General features: G+C 32.6%; 1 protein-coding gene across 6 annotated transcripts in view; it reads left to right on the top strand.

Moving 5' to 3' along the window:
* The window catches only part of LOC108915775 (V-type proton ATPase 116 kDa subunit a), a 70,064-nt gene extending 49,088 nt beyond the window's left edge, over positions 1-20,976 (top strand). For all 6 annotated transcript variants that reach the window (XM_018721898.2, XM_018721897.2, XM_018721899.2 and 3 more), the window contains 5 exons: positions 2,098-2,225; positions 2,282-2,514; positions 12,018-12,240; positions 20,484-20,655; positions 20,711-20,976. In XM_018721898.2, the coding sequence (XP_018577414.1) occupies positions 2,098-2,225; positions 2,282-2,514; positions 12,018-12,240; positions 20,484-20,655; positions 20,711-20,816 (862 nt within the window). In that variant the 3' untranslated portion in view covers positions 20,817-20,976. The remainder of the gene's footprint in view (positions 1-2,097; positions 2,226-2,281; positions 2,515-12,017; positions 12,241-20,483; positions 20,656-20,710) is intronic.
* Positions 20,977-25,223: the final 4,247 nt, after the last annotated feature.

The following is a 25,223-nucleotide window of genomic DNA, read 5'->3' as shown; positions in this document are numbered from 1 at the left end:
TTTTTTTTAATAAAAATAAAACCAAACATTTATTTCTTACAAAAATAAAAACAATATAAACGAATATTACTTATAAAAACAAATAAAATTCTAAGTCAGTCAGATCATTCAGTCTATTCTGTGTTTCCAATTTTCTGCCTTTTTGTCAAGAAGGCATCTAATGTAGTTTGCGTTTTCCTTTTGCGTTCTGTTAGAAGTTGTTGATAAGTGGATAAAGCATCTATAACACCCCATCTTGCTTTTGAACTCCTGTCAAAATTTGGATCATTTTCAACAAATTGGTCCATAATTTCAGTTATAGTGGTCAAACTCCTTTTTTCATTATCACCCACGATAAAAACTAAAGATCATAATATTTGTCACTGTATTAATCATTATAGTATTATATAAATTTATACTTAGAATAATGTCAACAAATGTTTCAACTGATAAAAATGCATCCGTACAGCACCGCACCAAACAAGAAACACAACTACACTGTTTCGGATAGGTTATGTACATATTTGGAAACCTAGCGCTGCGCACAATTTCGGGGAATCCCCGTAATGCTGCGAGCAATTTCGGGGAATCCCCGGGTTGAAATAAAAGAGCGCTAAACCGAAACAGCGTTAAGCGGGGTTTTACTGTATATATTTTAGCAAGAATTTGTGATATATACAATACTTAAGAATCACGATGGTTAAAAACTTTTATGCCAAATTTTGAATAAATAATGAATTAAACTATGAAAATATATAATAAACCTTTATGGATTTTGCCGTAGAAGTGGCAGTTGCTATGGAGCACAGGAGGTAAATGAGGTAAATATCGCTCACTGTTTCAATCGTCATTTGAAGAGTAATCTGTGAAAGTTACAGATATTTACGACAAAATTGTTAATTAAAAAAATAGAATAATATGCAGTATCCTGCAACATGTACATTCCTTACTTTTTTAAAATATATTATAAAAGTTTATTATCATATATTTTCATAGTTTAATTCATTATTTATTCAACATTTGGCATAAAAATGTTTTTAACCATCGTGATTCTTAAATATTGTATATATCACAAATTCTTGCTATAAAAAAAGAAAAATTTGAATATCTTACAAACAGGAGCAGCTAGGATTTCAATTCAAACTGATTTTGAATCTATTTTCAAGTATAAATACATCGCCGCTTTCAGTTTTTGTCGGCATTTTTATGCGATAAAGTTGCTTCCTGCCCACCGTGTTGTTACTTTAAAAACTTAAAAGAGATGTCTTACATAATTTACCTTGAAATTATTTACAACATAGTGATTCAAAAAATAGAACTGGGTACAATTTTACAAAATACTGTTGTAAAATGTAGGTAAATTTGGTTTGTTGTTAAAAATATGAAAAATTTGCAAAATGATACAGGGTGTAACTTTGAATGAGGATCATATTTATCTGAAGACTACATGTGACCTTTAGAAACACATATCAATAGTTCATTTTCAATAATTTTTTCAATTTCCCTCATGGAAACAATGAATTTTTTTTAACCTTTTTTTTTTAGTAATTTTTATACCCGGAACCAGGACAAGCTACTGTGACCTCAAACAATGGTGCGCATTTCACAGGGCATTCACAATTGGGAACTGGGCTACACATTGTTGTCAAATCTGATAAATTTAAAGTAAAGGTTATTAAAAAGCAAATTTACACAACTCCCACCTCAATTGCTCTTTGGCACATTACTTTCGTTGAGTAGGTCAAGAGCCCTATCATCCCCCATAAATTAAAATTTATTTTAAATAAACTATGAAATACTATTTAACAAGTAATCTAACAGAAAACTCAAACAGTAATCAATAATGATGAATGAACTTGACTTGCTGAGGGACGGCCAGAGTGTTTAAGATCGCTAATTGATCCAGTCCATTTGATAAATTCAGGGAGACTTCACACTAAAATTGCGAACTGTAGTTGCCAAACCTTTATTATTTTTAAAATATTGCTTGACAATGAAAACATGTGCTTTCGTGTAGCGCTCCATTTTTACTTTACCGCACAAATGACGCAAAATTCAAATCTGACGTGAATTTTGGTATACCCAATATAGTTACCAGATTAAACAATTTTTTTTCAGGTATTTTAAAAATATGGTTGGCATTTTCGCAGAATTCATCCCACAAATTGTTTTCCTCGTTTTTCTATTCTTTTATATGGTGATACTGATGTTCATAAAATGGTTGAAGTATTTTGCAAATATAGAAAGTAAGTTTTTGGACTATCATAAATTATCACTAAAAATGAAATAAATTTCTTAACAGAAAAGGATTTCATTTATGGTACCAGATGTGCTCCGTCTGTATTGATAACATTCATTAATATGATACTGAATAATAAAACTCCCTTTGAGAAGGAATGTCTGACCTCTGACATGTTCCCTGGACAAATTTATTTACAAAGATTCCTTCTTGCCTGTGCTTTTATATGTATCCCCTGGATGCTTCTTGCCAAACCTCTTTATATAATGAGAAGCCGAAAGAATACTAGTTATTCGGTAAGTAAAATTTTGAATATAAGCTTTAGTAAAAAATGTTTGATATATTGCAACAGCCAAATATCTGAATTCGTAATTAAATCCATTTTAATATACAACTATCTTAGAGATTAATTTTTATTCAAATTGAATCATTATTTATGTTGTAAAACACATTTTATTGGAAAATTGTTTTCTATGCTTCAAGGAAATTCACTCTTATATTTTTTAACCAATTATGTAACAAAATTAAGAGGTATTAAATCAAATGAATGGGAAAAATTGCAAATATGTGTCTATTTTTTAAATCTCAGTGTTTGCTGTATATTGCAAAGCTTTGCAAGATTACACGGAGTGTCATCACAAATCTTAATAAGGAAATGACTTAATTGTGCAACAAGTAGGAATTTTGTTTTCTAAGTAGAAACAGCGAGCAATGGTGGCTTTAACCATTGCGAGGCTCCGGGTGGCAGATCTTCACAAGGCCCTTGTTCTTTGTGAAATGTACATAAATTGAATATAGACTATCCTAATGATTTAAGGGCGCCGTTTTATAGACAAGAAATCGCACTTTTGGTAAGACAGCGATAGCATCTGATAGATACATGAAAATCCATCCAGGAAGTGGCGGTCTCTACTAGCATAATGCCAAACTATAACAACTTCGTAATACCACATAGCAATCGACGTAAAGATTTCTTTAAACGGTAACTATATATTCTCAGGATATTGGCAAGCCTATTATCGTCCAGAGCCGCATTAGGGAAAATATGTGCAATGAACAAGAATTGTCAGATAATTTTAATATTTGCACAAAAAAATAATATAATAACCTACAGTGTTTTAATAAAATATTCGATGTGAAAACAGGAATACTATACTTGATACTATCAAAAATTTATACATTTATTATAGTGTTTACGAAGATAGTTGAAACCGTATAAAAACTAAAAGTCGGCATCTCTTTATTGTGCNTAGCACTACCTAATTTTTTAAGCATAAATGGATAGTCCTTTTGAAGGGAAATACGTCGATATAGGGTTTGGCCTACTTTACTTTGACAGGAGCGAAAAAAGCCAATGACTGGAATGGACATGGTTTAAAATAACAACAAAAGTAGGTATCATAAACTGATGTGAGAACAGTGCCAGAGTAAAAAATGGAAATTTGTAGATGTTTTGTGTTTTGGTTGATTGTAGGTACGTTTTTATGTATTGATATGTTGGCGTTCGGCGATACGACGAATGGCAGTGTGTGGATTTTCAGTGACAGCTAAACATAACATTTTGCCTATGATTTTCTATCACTGTCGTTGGCCTTCTAGATCTAGACAAATTTATAACATGGCCAGCGTCTTCAAATTTAGGTACTAATCTGCATACTGTAGACGGAGGTATTGGTTGTTCTGGATACTTGGCATTGAATAATTAACATACTTCATCATAACTACGGATCCTATCTCCGTATCCAACCATAATTAGGATTTCAGTTATTTGTTTCTCATTTAAACACACCATTGTAATGTAAAGTTATGGTATTTGTAACTGTCACAATGATATGAAGCACTATTACATTCGCTAACTGTCGTCTTCAGAACAATGCCTACGTAGCCCCTGTGATCAGGTGTACCTATCCAATCTACATAAAAACATGTGCCTACAATCAACCAAAACACATTTTTTGCTATAGCACTGTTCGGGCATAAGTTTGTGATACCTACTTTTGTTATTAATTCAAACCATGTTCATTTCAATCGTTGGCTTTTTTTCCGCACCTGTCAAACTAAAGTAGGCCAAACCCTATATCGACGCATTTCCCTTCAAAAGGGCTATCCATTTATGCTTAAAAAATTAGGTAGTGCTATTTTAAAAAAATGTCAATGACGTCATAGGTTTATGAAACATAGTGCAAAAAAGGTTTAAGCAACGTGACAAAACGACAATTCCTATTTACTAATNACGCATTTCCCTTCAAAAGGGCTATCCATTTATGCTTAAAAAATTAGGTAGTGCTATTTTAAAAAAATGTCAATGACGTCATAGGTTTATGAAACATAGTGCAAAAAAGGTTTAACCAACGTGACAAAACGACAATTCCTATTTACTAATTGATGTGTATATATATATACAGTGCGTCCCAGAAGTAACACAAAAAATTCATATTTTATTTTGTGTTGAATTTTCACAAAAACGCTAAAACACGTCAATTAGTAAATAGGAATTGTCGTTTTGTCATGTTGGTTAAACCTACACACACATATATTACACATATCTGTATCGTGTTTCCTAAATTAATAGTTTTCACACATAAAGTTTAAATTATGATGATGTTCAACACTAAAATTAAATGCAAAATAAAAATGAATAACAAAAAAGTTCTCCTGATGCAGCTGTTGTTTTAATAAAAAAATTTTTTGGTTTTTCTTTTCTTTTATATTATACATGGAGTTGGTTGCTCTTAGGTTTTTAATGTGACTTGTACAAAAGTTCCCGATCGGCAGCGAAACGTTAGAATTTAATAAAAAATTATTGCTGCTGTTTTTTATCATTTTGACCAGTGGTCAAACTAGAACCTAATACCTAAGAAAAATAATTCCCAATATAACGAGCGTTCAAATAAAAACGTGGTCAAGTTGGTTCTGAAAATTTGGACGTAGGGCGTAGCGCATAGCAAATGAACTTAAACGTCATCTGTCAAAGCGCTATATCGCCGCTATCAATTTGAATATTTTCGTTTTAAAAAGCGTTTAAAATGGTGTTTTCTCAAGAACAAAAAGTGTTTATCATAGAGTNAAATATGTTATGAATTATAATTAATGTAGTATTAAACACCCTGAACCTATTAGGAAACATAAAATATGAGAAAAATAGAAATAAAAAAAAACAAAATAGTTTATCAGATCCTCTGGTAAATATTTTCATAATTTATTAATTGTAGTTCATTATTAATTTCTTATTTATTTCAAAATTGTACCAATACAAAGAGCACGTGTTCGTGTTTACCGGCCGGCAGACCAGTTTTTTTGTTGCAAATACTTATAGCCTAAGAGCTAGCGTGATTTTTTCCCATCATTTGTACCAAAGCATAAGCACATTAATGTTGAAATAGGTTTAAAGTGATCAAATATCGCTACGTCTGCCGTTGCAAACCGACAGCGTTTGGCCGGAGGCGGCTACTCAAACTTGTTTTTTTTTTTTCAAAAACTTGATTTGTACCACCTGCAGACTATGAAATTCAGCTATGGGAATACATACGACCACAAAAGTGAAATGACAGACAAAAAAGTCGGTAGCGTTTCTTAATTACAGCCAATAAAATGGTTCCGTCTCCGTCGTAAACATCGTAGCGGTCTGTGAGTGCAAGCGAAATGGGTTCAGGCTTGCAAACACGCAGGGGACGGAGAAGGATATATTATTCGATTTAATACATTCCACGCATGTTTAGTGGCTCTGTAAATAGATTTGTAAGAAAATAAATTTAAGCAAACATATATTTTATTGAAACTTAACATTCAGTAATAAGAAAACTAAACATTATACACTATGAAATAAAAAATATGAAAATTTTGCCATTTTGAGGGACACTATTTTAATCGGAAGTGTATACACATTTCATTTTTTTCTAACGGCGTGTTTATAAACTTGTCATGCTCCATTTTTTAACTTATAATCATCTATCTAACATAAGTAAAAACTTATACCATTACGAAAGCCATACTTCCAGCGTAAGCGTGTGTATTTTTTTCTAAACATTGTTTATTTTAGCAAACCTGCATGACGGTCTAATAAAGCTTTTTAGTTTTGTGGTATTCAAAAAAACGCGGCGGAAGATTAACGAGCATGCGTTGTATTGCTTAACATTTTAATTTACATTTTTGATAAAATATTAAATCAAATGTAGAGCTTTTTTATATAGAGGTTGTCTCATAATTAATGTCCAATAATTTATCACTTGATTATATAGCCAAAAATAAGAATATGTTTTCAAATAAACGTGGGTCGATGCTTCGTAAGGGATCTACGCTCCCTAAATGGGGGCCTCAAAACATTCATTTTTTAAATATTTTCGAAACGGGCTCAAAGAAAATTGTAAATTTTGACACAATTGACGCTCATTAAAAGATCATCATAAAATTTTAGTTGTCGGCTAAAAGAGTGACTGCAAGATGGGGCATGGCAAGGGTAAAATCAGGAATGTCCTTCTAAAAATGCTAATGATATACCCACCCCATGCGGGGGGTGTTTTTCACCTTGAGCATTTTTTGGAGGGCATTCTTGATGTTACCCTTGCCATGTGGAATTCCGCCAATTTTTACCCAGATTTTGGTGACAATTTTTTCTGTTTTCTTGTTTTAGGGGTGGTTTCCACCCCTTAAGTAGGGGTAAGTCTGGACAAATATTGGAAAAATCGAATTATGCTCACCTAGATTTTTCATGACGATCAATTTAAACCCACGTTGACCTCTGGACGACCTTCCCCGTTCTTGCTACATACTACGCAAAAACGGGCGAAAAAATGGGGTTTTTTGCGGTTACTCTTTGCCCCTATTTTTTACTTGTCGAAATTTTTAAGTTCAGATGCCAATATATGATAGATATTCATTTCCTTTACAAAAAAGGTACTCTTTAGTTCTTTGGATAAAATGCTCCATTTCCGAGAAAAACGGATTTAAGCAATTCATTACATTACCTTAATAAAATTCAAAAAATTTGTCTTGAATGGCTAAAATGGGCACATGTACCATTATGAATTTTCATATGTCATCATATCAATATACATTGTAATAAACAACGTGAAAAGTGCTTAGAAAAGTTTGTTATGGGCCGTCCCAAGCAAGGGGGGGGGGGATCGGATAAAATTTGTTTCAAATTTTTGCATGCAGCATTTGTTGCTATAAAATTTGATTGTTGATCTGAGTATTCTATGAAAAAATGGTGATGTTTTGATTTGAATTTCAAAATTTCGGCAAACAAAAAAATTGGGGCAAATTTTAGCTGTCGGCCCCCCCCCCCAATTCAGCCGATTAAAATTTTTGAAAAATTTTATTATGATCTATTTCGACTTTTAAGAGCGTTCATGGTATCAAAATTCATAATTTTCCTTCAACCCGTTTTGAAAATAATTTTTTTGAGGCCCTATTTAGGGGGTGTAGCTCCCTTAGGAAACATCTCTCGACCCATGTTTATTTGAAAAAATATTCTTATTTTTCGCAATATAATCAAGTGGTAAATTATTGGACACTAATTTTGAGACACCCTGTATATAAGAAAACTACATTTGATTTAATATTTTATCAAAAATGTTAAATATAATGTTAAGCAAATTAGTATACAACGCACGCTTGTTAATCTGCCGCCAAAAAAGTACGAAATACTGATGCTATACAATCGTTATTAATTAGGCATATAATTAAGCAGTTATAGTAAAACCAAAAATAACTGTAAAAAAAATCTAACTGGTATAATCAAATTTACAAAATATTGTTAATTAGTAAGTCATCATTTCATTTGTTCACAGCGTATTTGCCTCCAGTTCCTCCTTGACCTACATTAATAATAAGTAGGTACCTATTCTGTCATAAAAACATGCCCTTTATTTAAACACATCTAAAAACACTTTATCAGAGGCATGCCGGCGAATTGTACTATACACCTGCACTTTCCGTATTCCACCGTACCACATATTGTTAGTAATATGTGACCGTACCTATTTCATCGTGACGATGCGAGAACGAATCATTTGCTTTAAAATGTGTTGTAAATTGTAAAGTATCTACATAAATCAATCACTTTTTAAACAGAGGCTAATTATAAACATTTCATTTAAAAACTAATAAAACACGATCAGAAAAATTAAATTGTAAAAAATATTTTTAGGGGAACTCATTTGGCTTGCTTCTCAAGAAAAGTGTAATAATAACATGAAGTCACTCTTCAACAAGCAACAGTAATTATTATTATTACATACAAAATTCTGTATTCAGAATTATGGTTTCTAAAATTATATTGGATCTAATAACTAGTAAAACATACAAAAATCAAATTGTGAAAAATATCTTAAAGAAATCTTAGGGAGGCACTGACTCCCCTGCCTCTAAAAAAAACTGCCACTGTCTAGGAAATTTTAATTATCTTATCTCCGTTTTAGTTTAGACAGTCTGACTGATACCGAATGGCATTTGCCTAATTCTTTCTTCTCTAGTAATTTACTGACCGATTATATTATCTGGACTATCACCAAAATATGTGTATTAAATACTATAATTTATTTGTCTTTTAATATTAGACTAATTATTAATTGTCAGAATTATAATTTTTTAACGAACTTACTACTACTTAACAGTATTTGTAAGAACTCTGAATAACAGTTTTATTATTACGATTATTTTACATGCAAAGCTTAATATTCCCACTTAAACGAGCATTGCCATCACATTCTTTTATATTATCTAAAATCGGCGCAAATACAACTCAAACATACATTTGAAGTTAGTCTGACTCTGGTTCGGCAAAAAATACCTTAGAATGACAACTGTGACTATCGCCCTCTTTTCGACAGTATCCAAACTATAGAAATGTTGAAATACAAAGAATTTCTTCAATTGTTCGGCATGAAAAGATGACGGATAATATAAAATATCAGAACATGTACCTTTCCTGTTTTGTCCAATTGATTTATAAAACTACTCAATAATTCTTATTAATTCATGTATAAATAGTATCCTAAAAGCATTCTGCTGGGTGTGGGTATGTTTATAATACCGTACGCTTTTATCTGTATGTTCAACAGTCGTGTAAAGTTCAGGAAACGTAAGATAAAAAAATATGTTTTTTTTTCCTTACTTAAAATGTGTTGTCAGTTGTCTCACACCCTGAAGAACACTTGTATGAGTAGTACAGTGAAGAGATATCGTTTCTTACTTGCTTAGATTTTTTAAACAATTGGACAAAAAATTCATTGAAAATTGCGCATAAAAACGCCCCCCTTAAGAGAAATGCAAAAGTTATAAATTTTGAGTTTTCAAAAATTATATTAAGTTTTAAAAGTTAAAAAATACAAAGACGACAAATTTTTAATAGTCATAAAATAAGGCACAAGATTCAAACATATTTTTTAATTATTTTTTAGTCAAATTACAAAAAATATTATTATCCACTAATAAATGAATTGATTTTGATATTGATCATGAAATAAATCTAAATGAGAAATTTTATTTAGGCACCTATATAAACTTTTTTACTCAGACTGTTGCGCGAGGTCCCAGGCGAATCCCTGCCCGCCACCCCCTAAGGCCACCACTGTATACGAAGGTTGTCTAGAAAGTAAAGAAGGAATTGGCATAATTAAATAAAAATGAAAGATATAGACACAAAACACTTATTGTAACGTGGTACCAGTTTTTCAAATCCAATGTTATACTCTTCTACAGCCAAAGATCTGAAAGCCGCTTTACAGTCTGCAATTCTTTCTGCTAGTTACAAGTCTCTTGTATGTAGGCATGCACACTGAGCAGCAGTGTATTACAAAAGTTGTCCTATTTGAAAGACTTGCACATTTGGAATATCGGTTTTGCTTGATTTTTATTACAGCTTTTTTGCAATTCTGGGGAATAATTTAGTTATTTGTATGGTTCTTCTTTTTCTTCATCTAGTGGTTGGTCCTTGAAAAGTCCCATAGCACTGCGGCCTAATTAGGCCTATTGTGCGTTATTATTTGTATGGTTACCACATATGTAAAAGTTTCTAGACTGAACTGTCAAATTCAAATGTGTTAATTGAAACCTTAGAATGGTTGTAATTAAGACTGACTTGTAGAAGTATCTGGGACTGAAATCTTTATTTTATAGGTTATGGTTAGTTGTCACTGTTTATATTTGGAAGAACAGGTTAGTGCAGTGTGCATTTGGTTTGAAGTGTTGATATCACTTTTATTGCAACTGCAAATTGACAACTGTAAAACAAACCACGAATGAGAATTCCGGGAAAGGTATTTACAAGTGAAAGGACTTGCTGCAAGTCATTGCAGAAAGAATTGGAGACTGTAAGGTGGCTTTGAGCCAGGATGTCACTGCTTTGTGGTTTTTATAGTTTGTGAACTGTTTTCCACCCAAAAATTTCTTTAGTTTCGGAAACAAGTGAAAATAGATGCATGAGGATGAGCATTGTCGTGAATTAAAAACATTTTTACTGACAACATTCCGCGTCTCATATATAGCGCGTGGGAGTCATTGAAGAGTTTCATGTTTGGCTGTTGAGTTTATTGTTTTTTCTCTTGGTATAAACTCCACTACCGCTTGAATTCTGGGGTTTTGTAAGAACCCCATGTTTCATCTTCCAGTACAATGTGGTTAAGAAATTCATCCCCATTATTTTCAAATTGGGTTAAAAATTCAAGAACTGTTCCCTTGTATAATTTTTTATATAGCCAAGGTGCCCTCTCACTATTTCATATAGGAGAGATCATAAAATTTGTAGGAAAGATGTAAGGTGTTCAAAGTGAAATACCGGTTTTCCTGAATTTTGTCTTCAAATTTTTCTTTCAACTCATCTGTAAAGAGTGATGGCCTCCCACTCCGGTCTTTGTCATGTACACTGGTTCTTCCTTGATTAAATATCATTTTCTCATTGTATTATTACCATACACATGCGATATTTGCCTAAAAATTTCGATAAGCCGAACATTTTGTTCATTCATTTTATGCATTTCACATTTGGCAGAATTTTTTATTGGTGCCACCATTTTGAGAGGTTACAGAACAAAGAGACGTGACCGTACAACAACAAAACTCGACACACAGTGAGGCCGGGAAAGGACCTAATTGGCGTGCATGCATGGTGGTGGGGGACTGACGTTGAGCGTCATGTGCAATCGTTCTTTACTTTCTGGAAAAAAACGAAATTTTGCAAAATTGTTTTATTTGTTTTCTGGCTTTATTTGAAAACGAATTTTAAAATAAATTACATATTTACGTTGCCACTTTTTTCGCTCTATCCAATGGCATCAATATTTTGCAATCTGACGTTTCATCTTCGAGGGGCCATCGTCGGGTTAATTTTTTTAATTACTTCTGCTATTTTTATGACAAAATCTAGTCATTTTTAATTCTGAATTAGATGATATTACTATTGTAAACGCTTAAAAAGGTTTTTAGCTTGTTTTAGCTATCATTTAAAATTTTTTCTGAGTACGGTCCTGAACGCTTTCAAAATATCTATTGGAGGAAGTATAAAAGTCAATACTGCACAAAATATCCAACAATTTTTTTTACTACTGTAAGCAATACTAATTAGAAATAATAAAACATTTCATAAATTCGTATTATTTTTTTATTAGGTACAACTTTTTAAAATTATTGATTAAAAAAATTCATATCAGCTTTCTTCTTAACCAAAAGTAAGTGATCTAAGATGCCATTGCTTTTACGATAGCAACAAAAATTTCAAAAAAATATCTAAATGTTACTCGACAACGTTTAGTTCCTCATACACACTATATATGCACAGTTAAAAATTATTTTATTTTAGGTATCCCATCAACAAATGCAGTCAGCTACAGAAAATGGTGATGCTGAACAACCAATCCACAATAACACATCACAAGCTCCTGTTGCCCACGGAGGACACGAGGAGCAATCTCTTGATGAAGTATTTATTCATCAAGGTATTCACACCATCGAATATGTCTTGGGATCAGTTTCCCACACTGCTTCATATCTCCGTCTATGGGCATTGTCTCTTGCGCATGCACGTAAGTACAAAATCATGCACTAGTTAGACAATAATGTAAAAGTTTTGTTTTTGACTTTTAAAAACAGTGTTAGAAAATTACTAATCTAATTAAAGATTCCTTAATGTGTCACCAGAAGACTTAAAAATGTTTAAAATTTTATATAGAATATTTACACTTAGGAAGTGCTATTTTTAATGTCTATTCGCTAATTGTATTGCTGCTATTGACTTGGTTTTAAAATAAAACATAAATTTGGCAAAAAAATAAAAACAAAAAAAAAACTGAAAACAAAGATGATACAATTTCATTGAATATCTCAGAAACAAGACCAAATATTCAAAAAAAAAAAAGAGACGAAAAAGTTTAAAAATTAATGAGACAAAGGTGGTGTGCAGCTGTTTTATTGAAATTAATTATTTTTTTTTTAAGTTTTGAAACAATGTAAGAGGGGAGTAGCACACAAAATACACTTCTAAAAGGGGCAGATGGTTCAAACTTAAGAATGAAAGATCATAAGGAATGTTTGTGTTCCGAATTTCACTTCAATCGGAGTAGTTCAAAAGTTATGAAGGAAAAACGAGAAAAAAATTCCTGCTTCTACGCCCTCTATCTCCGAAACGATGCGATTTAGGAAATAAGTTTATATCATGAATGAACATTATTTTAACCTGTTCCATGGATTCTTGAAGTTATCCAGATTAAACCTGAATCACCCTGTATATCCACTGCCCCTCATCTCTCGATATTCCCCCACTACTCGACCACGCACGGGCGCTCGGTTGTTTTTGAGCATGTTTGGAGGAATTTTTCACCTATTTCGCAGCTTTTTATCAGAAAATTAGAAAATACGTTTTGTTGTATTAAACATCTACTTCGGCTGAAAAATTTAAATCGGACCACCTCCAATGCATCCAGAAATTTTGCAAAATGATGCACCAAAAAATTCAAATTGCAGTTGTGCCAAAAAAAATGGTCCGACAGCGCCTGCTTTGTGCACACTTAAAGTACATATAATTCACTATTTTTGTGCACAGGGTCAGCTGTACAACTTAAAAAATGGCGGAGTAATGAATTTTTAAAAAACGCTAAATTTTCCGATTTTTCCGGGTTTTCTCGGTTTCTAATTATCTGATCGGATTGATCGACCGTTTTATTCGTATTTCCATTCTCTACAAATTGTCTCGTTATAGCATTCAGATTGCTTCGTTAGTTTGGCTTTTATAAGCAAAAATCTAAAAAAAAATCGTTTTTTGCATACAAATTAATTAATGGCAAATTGGAGTAAGGAACGTATAAACTTATATCTACAGACTGTCTTTTATATGATGACAGTCGGTTTGCTACTAGTAATTTTTGTCACAAACAAAACCTCTATTGATTGGCCTAGTCAGCTAATACACTGAACCAAAGATTAATTTATAGGGTGAGCCAAAATAAGTAAAAGAAATAAGGCTTTCCATTAAAAATTATTTTTCTTGGACATTTTTACTTTGCTGTTACACTTAATTATTTCCAGAAGTCATAATTGTGTGTATTTTATAATTTGCAATTTTAAAATTTTCTAAACATACATTACATACTTGGTTTTAACTTTCAAACTCATTTAAATAAGAAAAATGTCTGGGTGCAGCAAAGGGCTTAATTTTAAATTAATACATACAACTAAATTCAGGCCCGGATCCAGAGGGGGTGGCAATGTGGCGATCGCCACCCCCAAAGCACAACATTTTTTAAAGATCTTCAATTTCTCCAAACGACAACAGGCAGTTAGTCGATATTAATGCAAGTAGAAGGATTCATTAGTGTCAAGCTCCTCTGAAAAAGTGCCACATTTTTCATTAGTTTATTGCTATTTTGCAATGCAAATTTTAAAAATTTTGGTTCGCCAATATGCCTATCTTGTACAACATTCAATAATGAACAAAAAATCTATAGTTACTTTTTTTCGTCCGAGGCTTCCTTTACGAATAATAAGCGATAATATCCGAAAAAACGGGCCATTTTTGAATTATTTCGCACTTTTCATTAATTTAAACAAACTTCCCAAGGTTTTCAGCTTTCCGCAGGTCGATATTCCGAATGTACACATTTTCCCGGTTCGATTAAAAAAAAAACAGGTTTACATCAAGCAACAGCCATTTCGGCTCGGTTTTTGGCTCCGCCGACTGGACTATTATATATTATGACTTTTAACGAAACGGAGACAGGTAGATAGAGCCAGTCAATAGATTGCCTGTCAGCCTGTTGGGATTTTCCGTACGCCTGCCTCAAAACGTTTATGGCGCAATAAATTTTTATGGCTTGAATGGGAAATTTCGTTATTTTTCTTTTACGTTTTTATTTTGAATCTCATAACCCGGAATTTTTGGATTACGCGTTTTCTTGTCTCTTGGAGATACCTACCTACCTAGATAGCGTTCTTTTATAAAATATCGATTTTTGTATCAATAAATATATGCATAATGTTTTTAGATTAAATATCTCTTGTCATTCAAAAATCCCCCCTCCCCCTTCCTAACCTACACCTTACGTCATCAAAAAAATAACAACAACAACAACAATAATAATAATAATGATAAAAAAGTGCTTTGCGCCACTCCCAAAACCAGTCTCTGGATCCGGGCCTGACTAAATTTGTAATATGTACTTTAGTTAGACATTATGCATTTTATATCTATTTTATTACATTGAATTTTTAATATGTAAATATATAGAATGTTGAGCCTTTAGTAGTTTAGATGATAATGGTTGAATAAAATTACTTCATATTACTGATTATTACAAAAGTTCTTACCTTTCCTTGATATAACAAAGTTGTGTGAGCCACCTTTTAAATTTTATTCGTAACATCAAATTTCATTAATTGAATCTAATAAAGTTACAAATTTCACCATCTTGAATGCTGGGATCAAATTTAAGGACTCCACTGTTTACATGCATGTAGTGAGTACATAGTATTGAGTTGACTAAAGACTTTTCAATCAACTGAATAAAATCATTTTAACTGATTTTTTTAAATCAAATCATTTTAGTTCATAATTTTAATAAATTACACTAGAAAGTACAGCTATGAATTGGGAATAATTTACAAACAAATACATGTATAATACAAGAATAGAATATATAATATTCTGATGTGAAATTAACAGCTGAAATAATCAGCATCCAGTTTATTTGCGGATGAAATTACCAGCCAATGCAGCAGCCTTTTTCATTCCATTTTACTAGAGACGCACACACAAATATCTAAAAAACAATCAGTTGCGCCCCTTTTGAGAGGTAGAAATTATCCTCACAAGCGATATTTTAAATATTTTTTTTTTACAAAGTTAGAATCAGGACAAGACCAAGTTCAATGTAGTTGCTAAAAATGTGCAAGTAAATGGCTGAAGCAGCAATTCCTTGCACCCCTTTTTAGATGTAGAAATTGCCCCTCCCTCCCCCCAAAAAAAAATTTTAAATATATCCTTAGTTCCAAAAACTGTTCAAGGAGAGGTCCGGTGCAATGTTGTCGCTAAAAATGTGTAAGTAAACATCTAAAATAGCTACTAATTGAGCCTCATCTGAAGGGTAGAAACTACCATTGCTACAGAAATTTTGAATATTTTCTTTTGTATGTTTTTATCAACTACATTGCACTTATCGCACCTTTTAACTGATTTTGAAACTGTAAATAAAATTATTTAAAATTTTTTGTGTGATATTCTACCCTTCAGACGAGATACAAGAAATTGTCACTTTAAGCATTTAATTGTGTGTCTTTAACAACTACATTGTATAGTTACGATATCAATTGGAACCTGTGAATCTTAAAGCACAGAACCGTCTGCACTTCTCTTGAAATTTCTTCCTTTGTTTTAGCCATTATCTGTCTCGTAATTTATACTCAAATAGCCGTTGGGGAGTCCGGTATTGGTAGACCAGTCTGCTTGATGTAGAATCAATGGCGGCACGCTGGTCGTCAAAGCAAACCTGTATTGTTCCAGCAAATCGTAAATAATTTTTTGCGTGGTATTCTATAATTAGTTTTGTGTTGAACGCTGTTCACTTGGTTTTGCCAGTGCAGTGAAGAGCAGTGCTTGGCATTGTTGCTTGTTGGTATAATACGTATTATTAATTATTAGTTAATATTATTATTTGTGCATATCGTAAACAATAAAGGGTAATAGTTATTAAAATAAATATTATATATGTAATTATCTAGTAATTTAGCATGGCTTTCTGAAGACCCTTTGAAACGGAAGATAAAGAAATAATCCGGGAAAATCCCCAAATAGTCGAGCCAGTTTTTGTCGAAAGCGTCGAAACAAACTCAGAGTTTAAAAACAAAGATTTACACATACAAAGTTAACATGTTATTTTAAATATATATGAATGTTTGAAAAGAGAAAATAGTGAACAGTGTAATAAAGGAATTAGGAAATGGATTAGCGAATTAACTAAGATATCAAAAACGTCAATTTATCACGTAATTAAAGGAGACATGGTACAAAGAGGAAACGGAAAAATACAAAATTAAAATATATTGACGATTTTACCAGAGATGTAATATGGTGCACAATTTATAATATGTATAAAGAAAATAAAGTTTCTACTTTAAACATGATTCGAGATAAATTAAGCGATTATCCTGATTATAATTATAAATCTTTCTGGATGCCTATGGATTCCGTAGAGTTTATGAGTTAAATGTTTTTATGTGGTTCCAACTGATATCGTAACGACTATACCTAGTACTTTGTATAAAAAATATTTAAAAATTTTTTAGTGAGAGTTGTTTCTATCCCTTGGACAGGATGCAAGTGACTGCCACTTTATTGTTAATTGAGTTTAATATAAAATCACCATTTTTTCAATTAACAAAATTAATTTTTCTATCCTTTACAATTTGCATACATTTTATGCTGTAGATCAGGTCTGGGCTATCAGCCAGTCATCTAAGAATATTTCACGATTCATTTTTTTTGGCCATTCTCTTACTATTAGGGGTGTACATATCAACCTTATGTCATTATTATCCAACCTTATATCAGTGTAATCCTAAAGCATTCTTATCCAAATATATAATAATATACAGTTTTTAATTTAAAAAAAGTTATGTTCGCTTTGTTTCTACACTTTTTGACATTCATTTTTTTTTTTTATTTAGAATAACCCTGGGTCCCTGGGTGTCAAAATATAAATGAACATCCCGTAATACAGAACTAATTTACTTTAAGTTTATGTTCAAGATTTATTAATCAAAGTGTATTTAAATTTGAATATGTAGTCAAAAACCGAAAAAGATCCATGAAAGAATTTCTGAAAATGTTTTATTTTCAAGACAGTGTCGAAATTTAATAAAATTCATGTTTTACAGGTATAAAATATGTCTGAACATGTTAAACACACATGGCGATGAGACTGGATAATAATTTATCTAATTAAATATAAAAATTTGTTGCATTCGTATATAAATACGGTAATTAGTGATTGAAATATTGAAAGTCCTATCACTAATAACCCTCAAAATTTTATGCCACTGGGTATTTTGGAAATTCAGTCACTACTTGTAACCGTTAGTCGTATTTCCCAGAATACTCTATTTTATACAAAAAACAGACCATTTTCTAGTTATTACTCTTTTTAGCTTATTCTATTATTACTAAGTTTAAAAAAAAAATTAAAAAATTACTAAAACTTTGTTTTGCAAAAATTTGTATTATTTTTTAAAAATAGGACTTAAAATTTTTTATAAATATTTAAATATGATACGAAATATGAAAAAATCATTGGCATAGAAATTTAACATTTTGTTAAAGCAACAAGCACAGACCCACAAAAAATGTAAAATTTCTACATCAATATTTTTTTTTGGACTTTGTTATACTGTATTTAAATCATATTTCAAGAAAAAAATATCCTTTGTACTTTTTTTTGTAAATAGTTGTTTTACAACATAAGAGGTTTTATTTTAAACCACTAGCACTAGCATCAAAGTTTTAAAATACCGATAGTGATAACATTATGGAATTTTTAGTAAAAGAAACGGAAAATACATATACAGTATAGACTCTTTAATCCGAATTCACTAATCTGACCCGACAAATGCCCGTTTCGATGGTCCGAACAAAACTCTTTAATTCGAAGAAAATTCGGTTTAACGGATATAGTTCGAATTATAGAGTCAGACTTTAGGCTAATTAAAAAAAAAATCGACAATTTTATTTCAAAATCCCCTCTGAAATAGATTCAGGGAGGTGAGAATGAGAGGAGATACCTATAAAAATCGGAACTCTTAATATTAATATTTAGAGGTCGGACATCGCGATTTTCTGTTTTCCATTTAAATAAAATGGGAAAAGTTATTTTTCAATTTCAGAATTTTATATCCTAAAAACCAATAGACGGATTTAAATGACCGAAACGTATTCTTGTAAGGAATTGAACGTTCTACAAAAAATGTCCCTTATCATTTTTTGATAAACCTACTCGTACAAAAGTTATTCAAATGTAAAATTAAATTTATGTTATAATTACACTTTTTCTCCAGTTTCAGGTAAAATGATGTAAGGTTATCATGAAATAACGAGGGTTCAAATAAAAACGTGGTCAAGTTGGTTCTGAAATTTTGGACTTAGGGCGTAGCGTATAGCAAATGAACTTAAACGTCATCTGTCAAAGCGCTATATCGCCGCTATCAATTTGAATATTTTCGTTTTAAAAAGCGTTTAAAATGGTGTTTTCTCAAGAACAAAAAGTGTTTATCATAGAGTCCTACTTTAGAAATGGACGCAAGATTGATGGAATATGGAAGTATTCTATTCAGGAATGTTTCATAGAATTTCAAAATCAATTTCCCGGCGTTGTTGAGTACAAAATTTTTCAAAGTGCAGTTCAGCGTTGTGTTAATGTTTTTCGTGAAACGGGCAGTGTAACAAGAAAAGAAGGAAGCGGCCAACCTAAAAAGCGGACTGAAGAATTAAAAGAAAATGTCCAACAAATAATGGAAAATGCGCCAAGAAGTTCTGTACGTGTTTTATCACAAATGGTGGGAGTATCAGTCGGTACCTGTCACACAGTGTTAAAAAAAGATTTGCGTTTGTTCTCCTTTAATTGTTTGTTATTGTTATCACGATTATTCTTTAAAATAAAGTTATATAGTCATTAACGTTATTGAAACTGACAGCTGCTATACAGCTCGTTGAGAAATGAGGTTAAGTTGGTCGCTATAAGCTACTCCCCACGTCCAATGTGTCAGAGTACAACTTCGACCACGTTTTTATTTGAACGCTCGTTATTATAAGAAAGGCATTTAAAAGTCAAAATTGATTGACTTTTTTGTAGAATGTTCAATTCCCTACAAGAATACATTTTGGTCATTTAAATTTGTCTATTGGTTTTTAAGACATAACATTCTGAAATTGAAAAATAATTTTTCCTATGTTATTTAAATGGAAAATAGAAAATCGTGATGTGCGACCTGTAAATATTAATATTAAGGGCCCCGATTTTTACAGGCATCTCTTCTCACCTCGCTGAATCTATTTCAGAAGGCATTTTGAAAAAAAAAAATGGTCGATTTTTTTTTAATCGGCCTAATCAGACTATAATAAAAAGTAACCGCTAAAAACGTAATTCCCCGGCAGCTTCAGGGAAACCGTTTTATGGGAGTTGGAACCTTTCGATTAGATCTTTTTGGTTGAAATATTATTGCCGTGCAAACATGTCACAAAAAAGAAAGCATCACACGTTAATTCTTTTGCAAAAAGTGGATATTCTAAATAAATTGTTTTTTTAAATCTTCTTTTTTATTTTTAATAAATGCATATCCATATTTTACGATAATGTTTGGTTTTATTGTTATTTTTTGCCTTCTCAGTAACACATAAAATCTAAATTATATTATAATGTATGTCCATAAACATATTTACATAAGTACATATTTACTGTCCAGTAAGCTGAAAATATCGGTAATTCGAACTTATCTCTAAGCTCTTGTCTTAATTAGGATTAAGGTGTCTCTACTGTATAGGTAATTATGAATCACTTATCCAGATTTCATCATTCTATCTCAAGCATCTCGAGGGATATTTCCTTCATTTTTTAACACATGGATGTGAAAGCGTTTTCTGACATTCTTTTGTAGAACTCTTCTTATTTTGACCATACAAGTACTAATTTTAAGATTGAACAATGAATCCTGATATACCTTGTATAACAATGTTTGTTATATATTTATATAATCACCAACTAACTAGACGTATATTTTTAACTTTTAGAGCTCTCAGAAGTACTGTGGAATATGGTGTTAAGTAAAGGTTTAACAGTTGATGGTTGGGTAGGGGGAGTTGCACTATATGTAATCTTCGGTTTGTGGGGAATCCTAACTGTATCCATTTTAGTTCTCATGGAAGGACTTTCTGCATTCTTGCATACTCTACGTTTACATTGGTAAGACAAAAGATATATTCAGGAGTAAAATTTTTAAAATAAATATACATTTTAGGGTGGAATTTCAAAGTAAATTCTATTCAGGAAATGGTTATAGTTTTCAACCATTTTCATTTGAGATTATTCTGGATTCTGCTACCCAGGCTAAAGAAGAAGTTTAAATATTATGTAGAGAATTTATCTTGTAATGCATGTTAACTAATTGTACTTAAGTATAATTTTAAATGAACTATGCATGTGTAGTACCTCTTTGACAATTTTGTTTCAATAACATTAATAATAATCGATGTAAACTTATAATGAATAAACTGTATAAGAGGCTGTTGGTTCTTTCTTAATTTTCATCATCTCAATCCTCTTTGTTACTTGTACAAATCCGTGGGTACATGTCACATGTAGCATGTCTTAATTAATAAATGCTGTCATCTGTCAATATTTTAAATGAATAGAGACTTTCCACAACTGCAACAAAAATTCAGATTTGATTCTTTCCATGAAAATAAAAAAAAACTAAAACTTAAAACAATACCTAAGGAATTTAAACTGATAAAAAAAGTTATCTGAAATTAGAGATAGAGAATCCTTAAGGTTTGGATAGTTCTTTCCCATGGTTAAAAAAATACAAAAACCATAACTTTTGTTAACAGTCCATTATTTTGGTTTTTCAGATGAAGTAGGAATCATGATCACAGGCGACATTCGTCATTTTCATTATGTCAATCAAATAAAAAAGAAAAGATATCGTAATGAAAAAGAATAGTTGTGTAATATACAATAACTTAATTTTCAATGTCTTTTTAAATTAGGATGAACTAAAAATATTAGAAAATTGTAAGAAATATAATTTGTTGGAGCAGAAATTTATAAATGTAGGGATCTGTTGAACAGTGCCGGCCCTTTGAAAGTGGACGATTTATTTTTCTGTGATGTGGTCTACTTTTCTTATTATGACAAGTTTTTATATGTCAGTGTCATTAGTGAATTTGCTTGGTAATTCAAGATGCCATGTTTAACGGAACCAGAGAAAGTGAGAGCTATAATTTTACTTCAGAATGGTTGGTCATTGCAAGCAGTTGCGAATGATCTGCATGTATGTAAGAACAGTAAATTTAAACTCAAAGAAAGATGGAATACGGAGGGTCACGTGCGTTATGTTCACGGAGGTGGGTGTCGAAAAGTAAGCACCGTTAAAGAAGATAATCTATTCCTTGACCACCTAAGAAGAAATCCTTTTGACAGGGCAGTAACGGCTTCCTTTGAGGCAAATTTTCCTGGATCAGTGCAAACTGCAAGGAAGCGGGTGAAGGATTCGGAGCTGAAGAATTATGTTGCCGCAAATAAAGTTGCTTTGACTCCCCAGCATAAAGTACAGAGATTAGAGTTTGCAAGACAATTTGTAAGAAGACCAGACAACTTCTGGGAGAATGTTATATTTTCGGTCGAGAAAAGTTTTCAGTCTTCCTCCGATGGTTCTGTCCGTGTTTACCGACCGGAGAATACAAAAAAATCTACGACAGAAACTTCCGTCCAGCTAACACCGAAGAACTTTGGGAGGCAATTGAAAACGCATGGGATAACATCACTGAGGATTACACAAGAACATTAATTTTATCAAGATTGCAAAGTACTATAGACAAAAATGGTGCTTGGACAAAATATTAACTTTACAAATCGTGTTTTTCTGCCAACGAAAAGTGTTTCGTTATTAGATCTCGGTGACGGCAAATCAATGGATGTAAAAATGTGTAATATATTTTAGTATTGGAAAAATAAATAGTTTGCTACCTATTTTGGATTTGTTTTGCTCACTAGAACTAGTATGATAGACACACATTAAATGTGATCTTTTGACAGCTGATTTGAACTTGACATTTTCAAGTCAGCTTCACAAAGACCAATTATAGACAATTTGCTTATAAGAGTCGTCCACTTTCAAAGGGCCGGCAGTGTACACATATCGCACAAGTAAAAACGTAAAATCAGACCTATGAATCTAGATGGAAATTTTTCAATGAAATAGTGCCACAGGCAATAGAGTGTACAATTAAGCCAAATGAAAATTTGGAAAATTCAATGATGGAAGTGTCGTGTTTTTAAATAGGTTTCTTGTTCATCTAGCACCTTGGATTGGACACCGTATCGTGTTTCTTGTTTATCTAGCAGCATGGCCCTACGTCAGGCATCATGTCGCAGACTGAAGTATGTTGGTTGTCGCTCTTCAATTACGTCCCACGTTGAGCGCAATGACATGGTTTTTGCTTGGTTTGTTCTTGGTGGAATGGACCTATTTCCATCTCTCAGCACAAGAGTGATAGACCTTCATAATGGGTTCAGAAAGGTCTTATCTTAAATTTTATATCGGTAGGTCGCTGATTGTGTGACCTTTTTTTTTAATCTGGCTCTTCAGACAATCGCCTCCTACGCCCTTAGGAAAATATGTCCCTGGTTGTTGGATTATGTCAGCGAAGGAGGAGGAGTGACACACATCATCGTCATTCGAGCGGACGGAGGACTCGGTGGCATTCTCATCCGGGTGGCTCGTAATTTGGAAACTGCTGAAAAATTTCAAAACCGGCGATTTTTTGTATTCTCTTCGTGGTTGCTGAGGTGCGTACCGCTCGTTCCCGTGCTTCTACGCCTCAATGTGGATGGTTTCAGAGCTATCTGATGGCGATTGTGTTGTCTGCGAAGTTGTGCGTGAATTTTTTGAAAGATCGGCGAAATTTGCAATGGTTACGAATTCTTTTTTCTGCTCTCGGAGCTGTTCTCCGTGCTTGATGTTCGAATTTGTGGCGGGAATTACACCAATTATTATGTTTATCTGATAGAAATGTTGCGAGAATTCGAATTTGTTAAATTGTATAGCCAAATTATGAAATAGGTAAGTTAGAGAAAAGAGCTTGCTTGTTAGTATATCAAAATAAATATGCCAGTTTAAAAATTTATGCATATTGTAATGTAAAAGTAAATAAAAAATTGAAAATAATAGTTTTAAATTATTTTTATTAAAGAAAATAAGAATAAATAATGATGTCGAACAAAATGATTCAAGGAATTGTAAATTTCCTAAGCTAATTTATTAGCAGAATTTCAATACATCGAAAATTTTACCATTCTGAAATGTTAAAATTTTCAAATCTCTTTACCAGCACTTTATTAGTGGCCTAGACTTTATCTCTAGTTGCCTATTCACCCAGGAGTTGAACTTGTAATCTCGTGATCCGAGATGGGATGGGACACACCAAGCTTCCAGAAACTTACAATCAAGTATTCTACAGAGGCCTCAAAAAATTCGAGCTCTGAAGTAGCTTCCAATTCATGCAAGGTACTTTTGGGAGACCTCAAAGCAGTTCTAAGCAAGAGAGAGCCTAAAACACAGTGATATAGACACTTGGGTACCCATACTAGATGTATTCTTTTTACCACGTTTAACTGAGATTAACTGAGTCACTCAGTTCGTCTTAGTAAATTAGGAAAAGTATATGTTCTTTTAATATGGCTTAAGTTGAGTACAAAGTGAAATTAACTAAGAAAATTTCTTCCCCCCTTACCCCAACTGAGCTAGCTTTTCATAAAACTTAGAAGCGAGTCGTAAGTGAGTTGAAATCTTTTTGCGTTCTGTGCCGGATATTTGTAATGTTCCATGGTCATATCTTACTTAAATTAAAAGTGTGTACCATTAAATATATGGAGGTTTATCCTTTACATTTTTTAAAATGGAAAATAAAAATGTAATATCTACACATTCCTATAATGTAGTATTCGATAATCATAACAATTGTATTAGATACGAAAAAGATGAAATCTTAGTAGGGTAGTAGTAAAGTATATTTACCACAAAATCATTTTTATACAACAGTTAATTTTCCGACACTCCGGTTGAAAGAGGAAGAGTTCTTCGTATCCACACATACCATCTCAATGATTCCGGGAGAACCCGAGGGACCGACACCGGTAGCCCTCCGAAGTACGTGGCAAGGCGCAGCCACAGTGCCCTATGTGGTGAGGTCCGCTGCTTCGAGGGTTCCAGATACCGACTCGGTACACCCTCCGGGCATTCTCGAGCGAGCGGCCGAACTGAGCGGACGTGTTTATTGTGAAGTGAAGTACACTGCAACGAGCAAGACCTACCTGCCTTTATTAAGGCTACCTGGAAAGAATCCCTTTCTTTCCTCTTAACCACCGACCTAATCCCCGGCTTAAGCATAGAGGCCGTCGGCATCTTTGTTACAGGTACCTGGCCGGGGTTATGCCCAGGTAAGTTTTTTCTTTATTTATCAGTTATTTGCATTATTTTAGAATACATTTCTTTAAAATTGCGACCCCCGACAAACAATATACCAGACAGACTAATACACCAAAAGACACGTACGCCCCCGTAAGGGGGCATCCCCACACGACTAAAACCTACACACCCTCACACACACGCACACACACACACACACGCACGCACACACGCACGAACACACGCACAACATGTCGGACTCCGAAAACGAGGAGAACATATACATATACATGGACGATACAGACAGCGAAAGACCCTCTTCAAGAGTCTCCGCTTCACCAAA

Source organism: Anoplophora glabripennis, unplaced genomic scaffold, assembly GCF_000390285.2.
Source record: "Anoplophora glabripennis isolate ALB-LARVAE unplaced genomic scaffold, Agla_2.0 scaffold804, whole genome shotgun sequence".
Lineage (NCBI taxonomy): Eukaryota > Metazoa > Arthropoda > Insecta > Coleoptera > Cerambycidae > Anoplophora > Anoplophora glabripennis.
The sequence above is the reverse complement of the archived record's forward strand: the minus strand, read 5'-3'. Positions and strand labels throughout refer to the sequence as shown.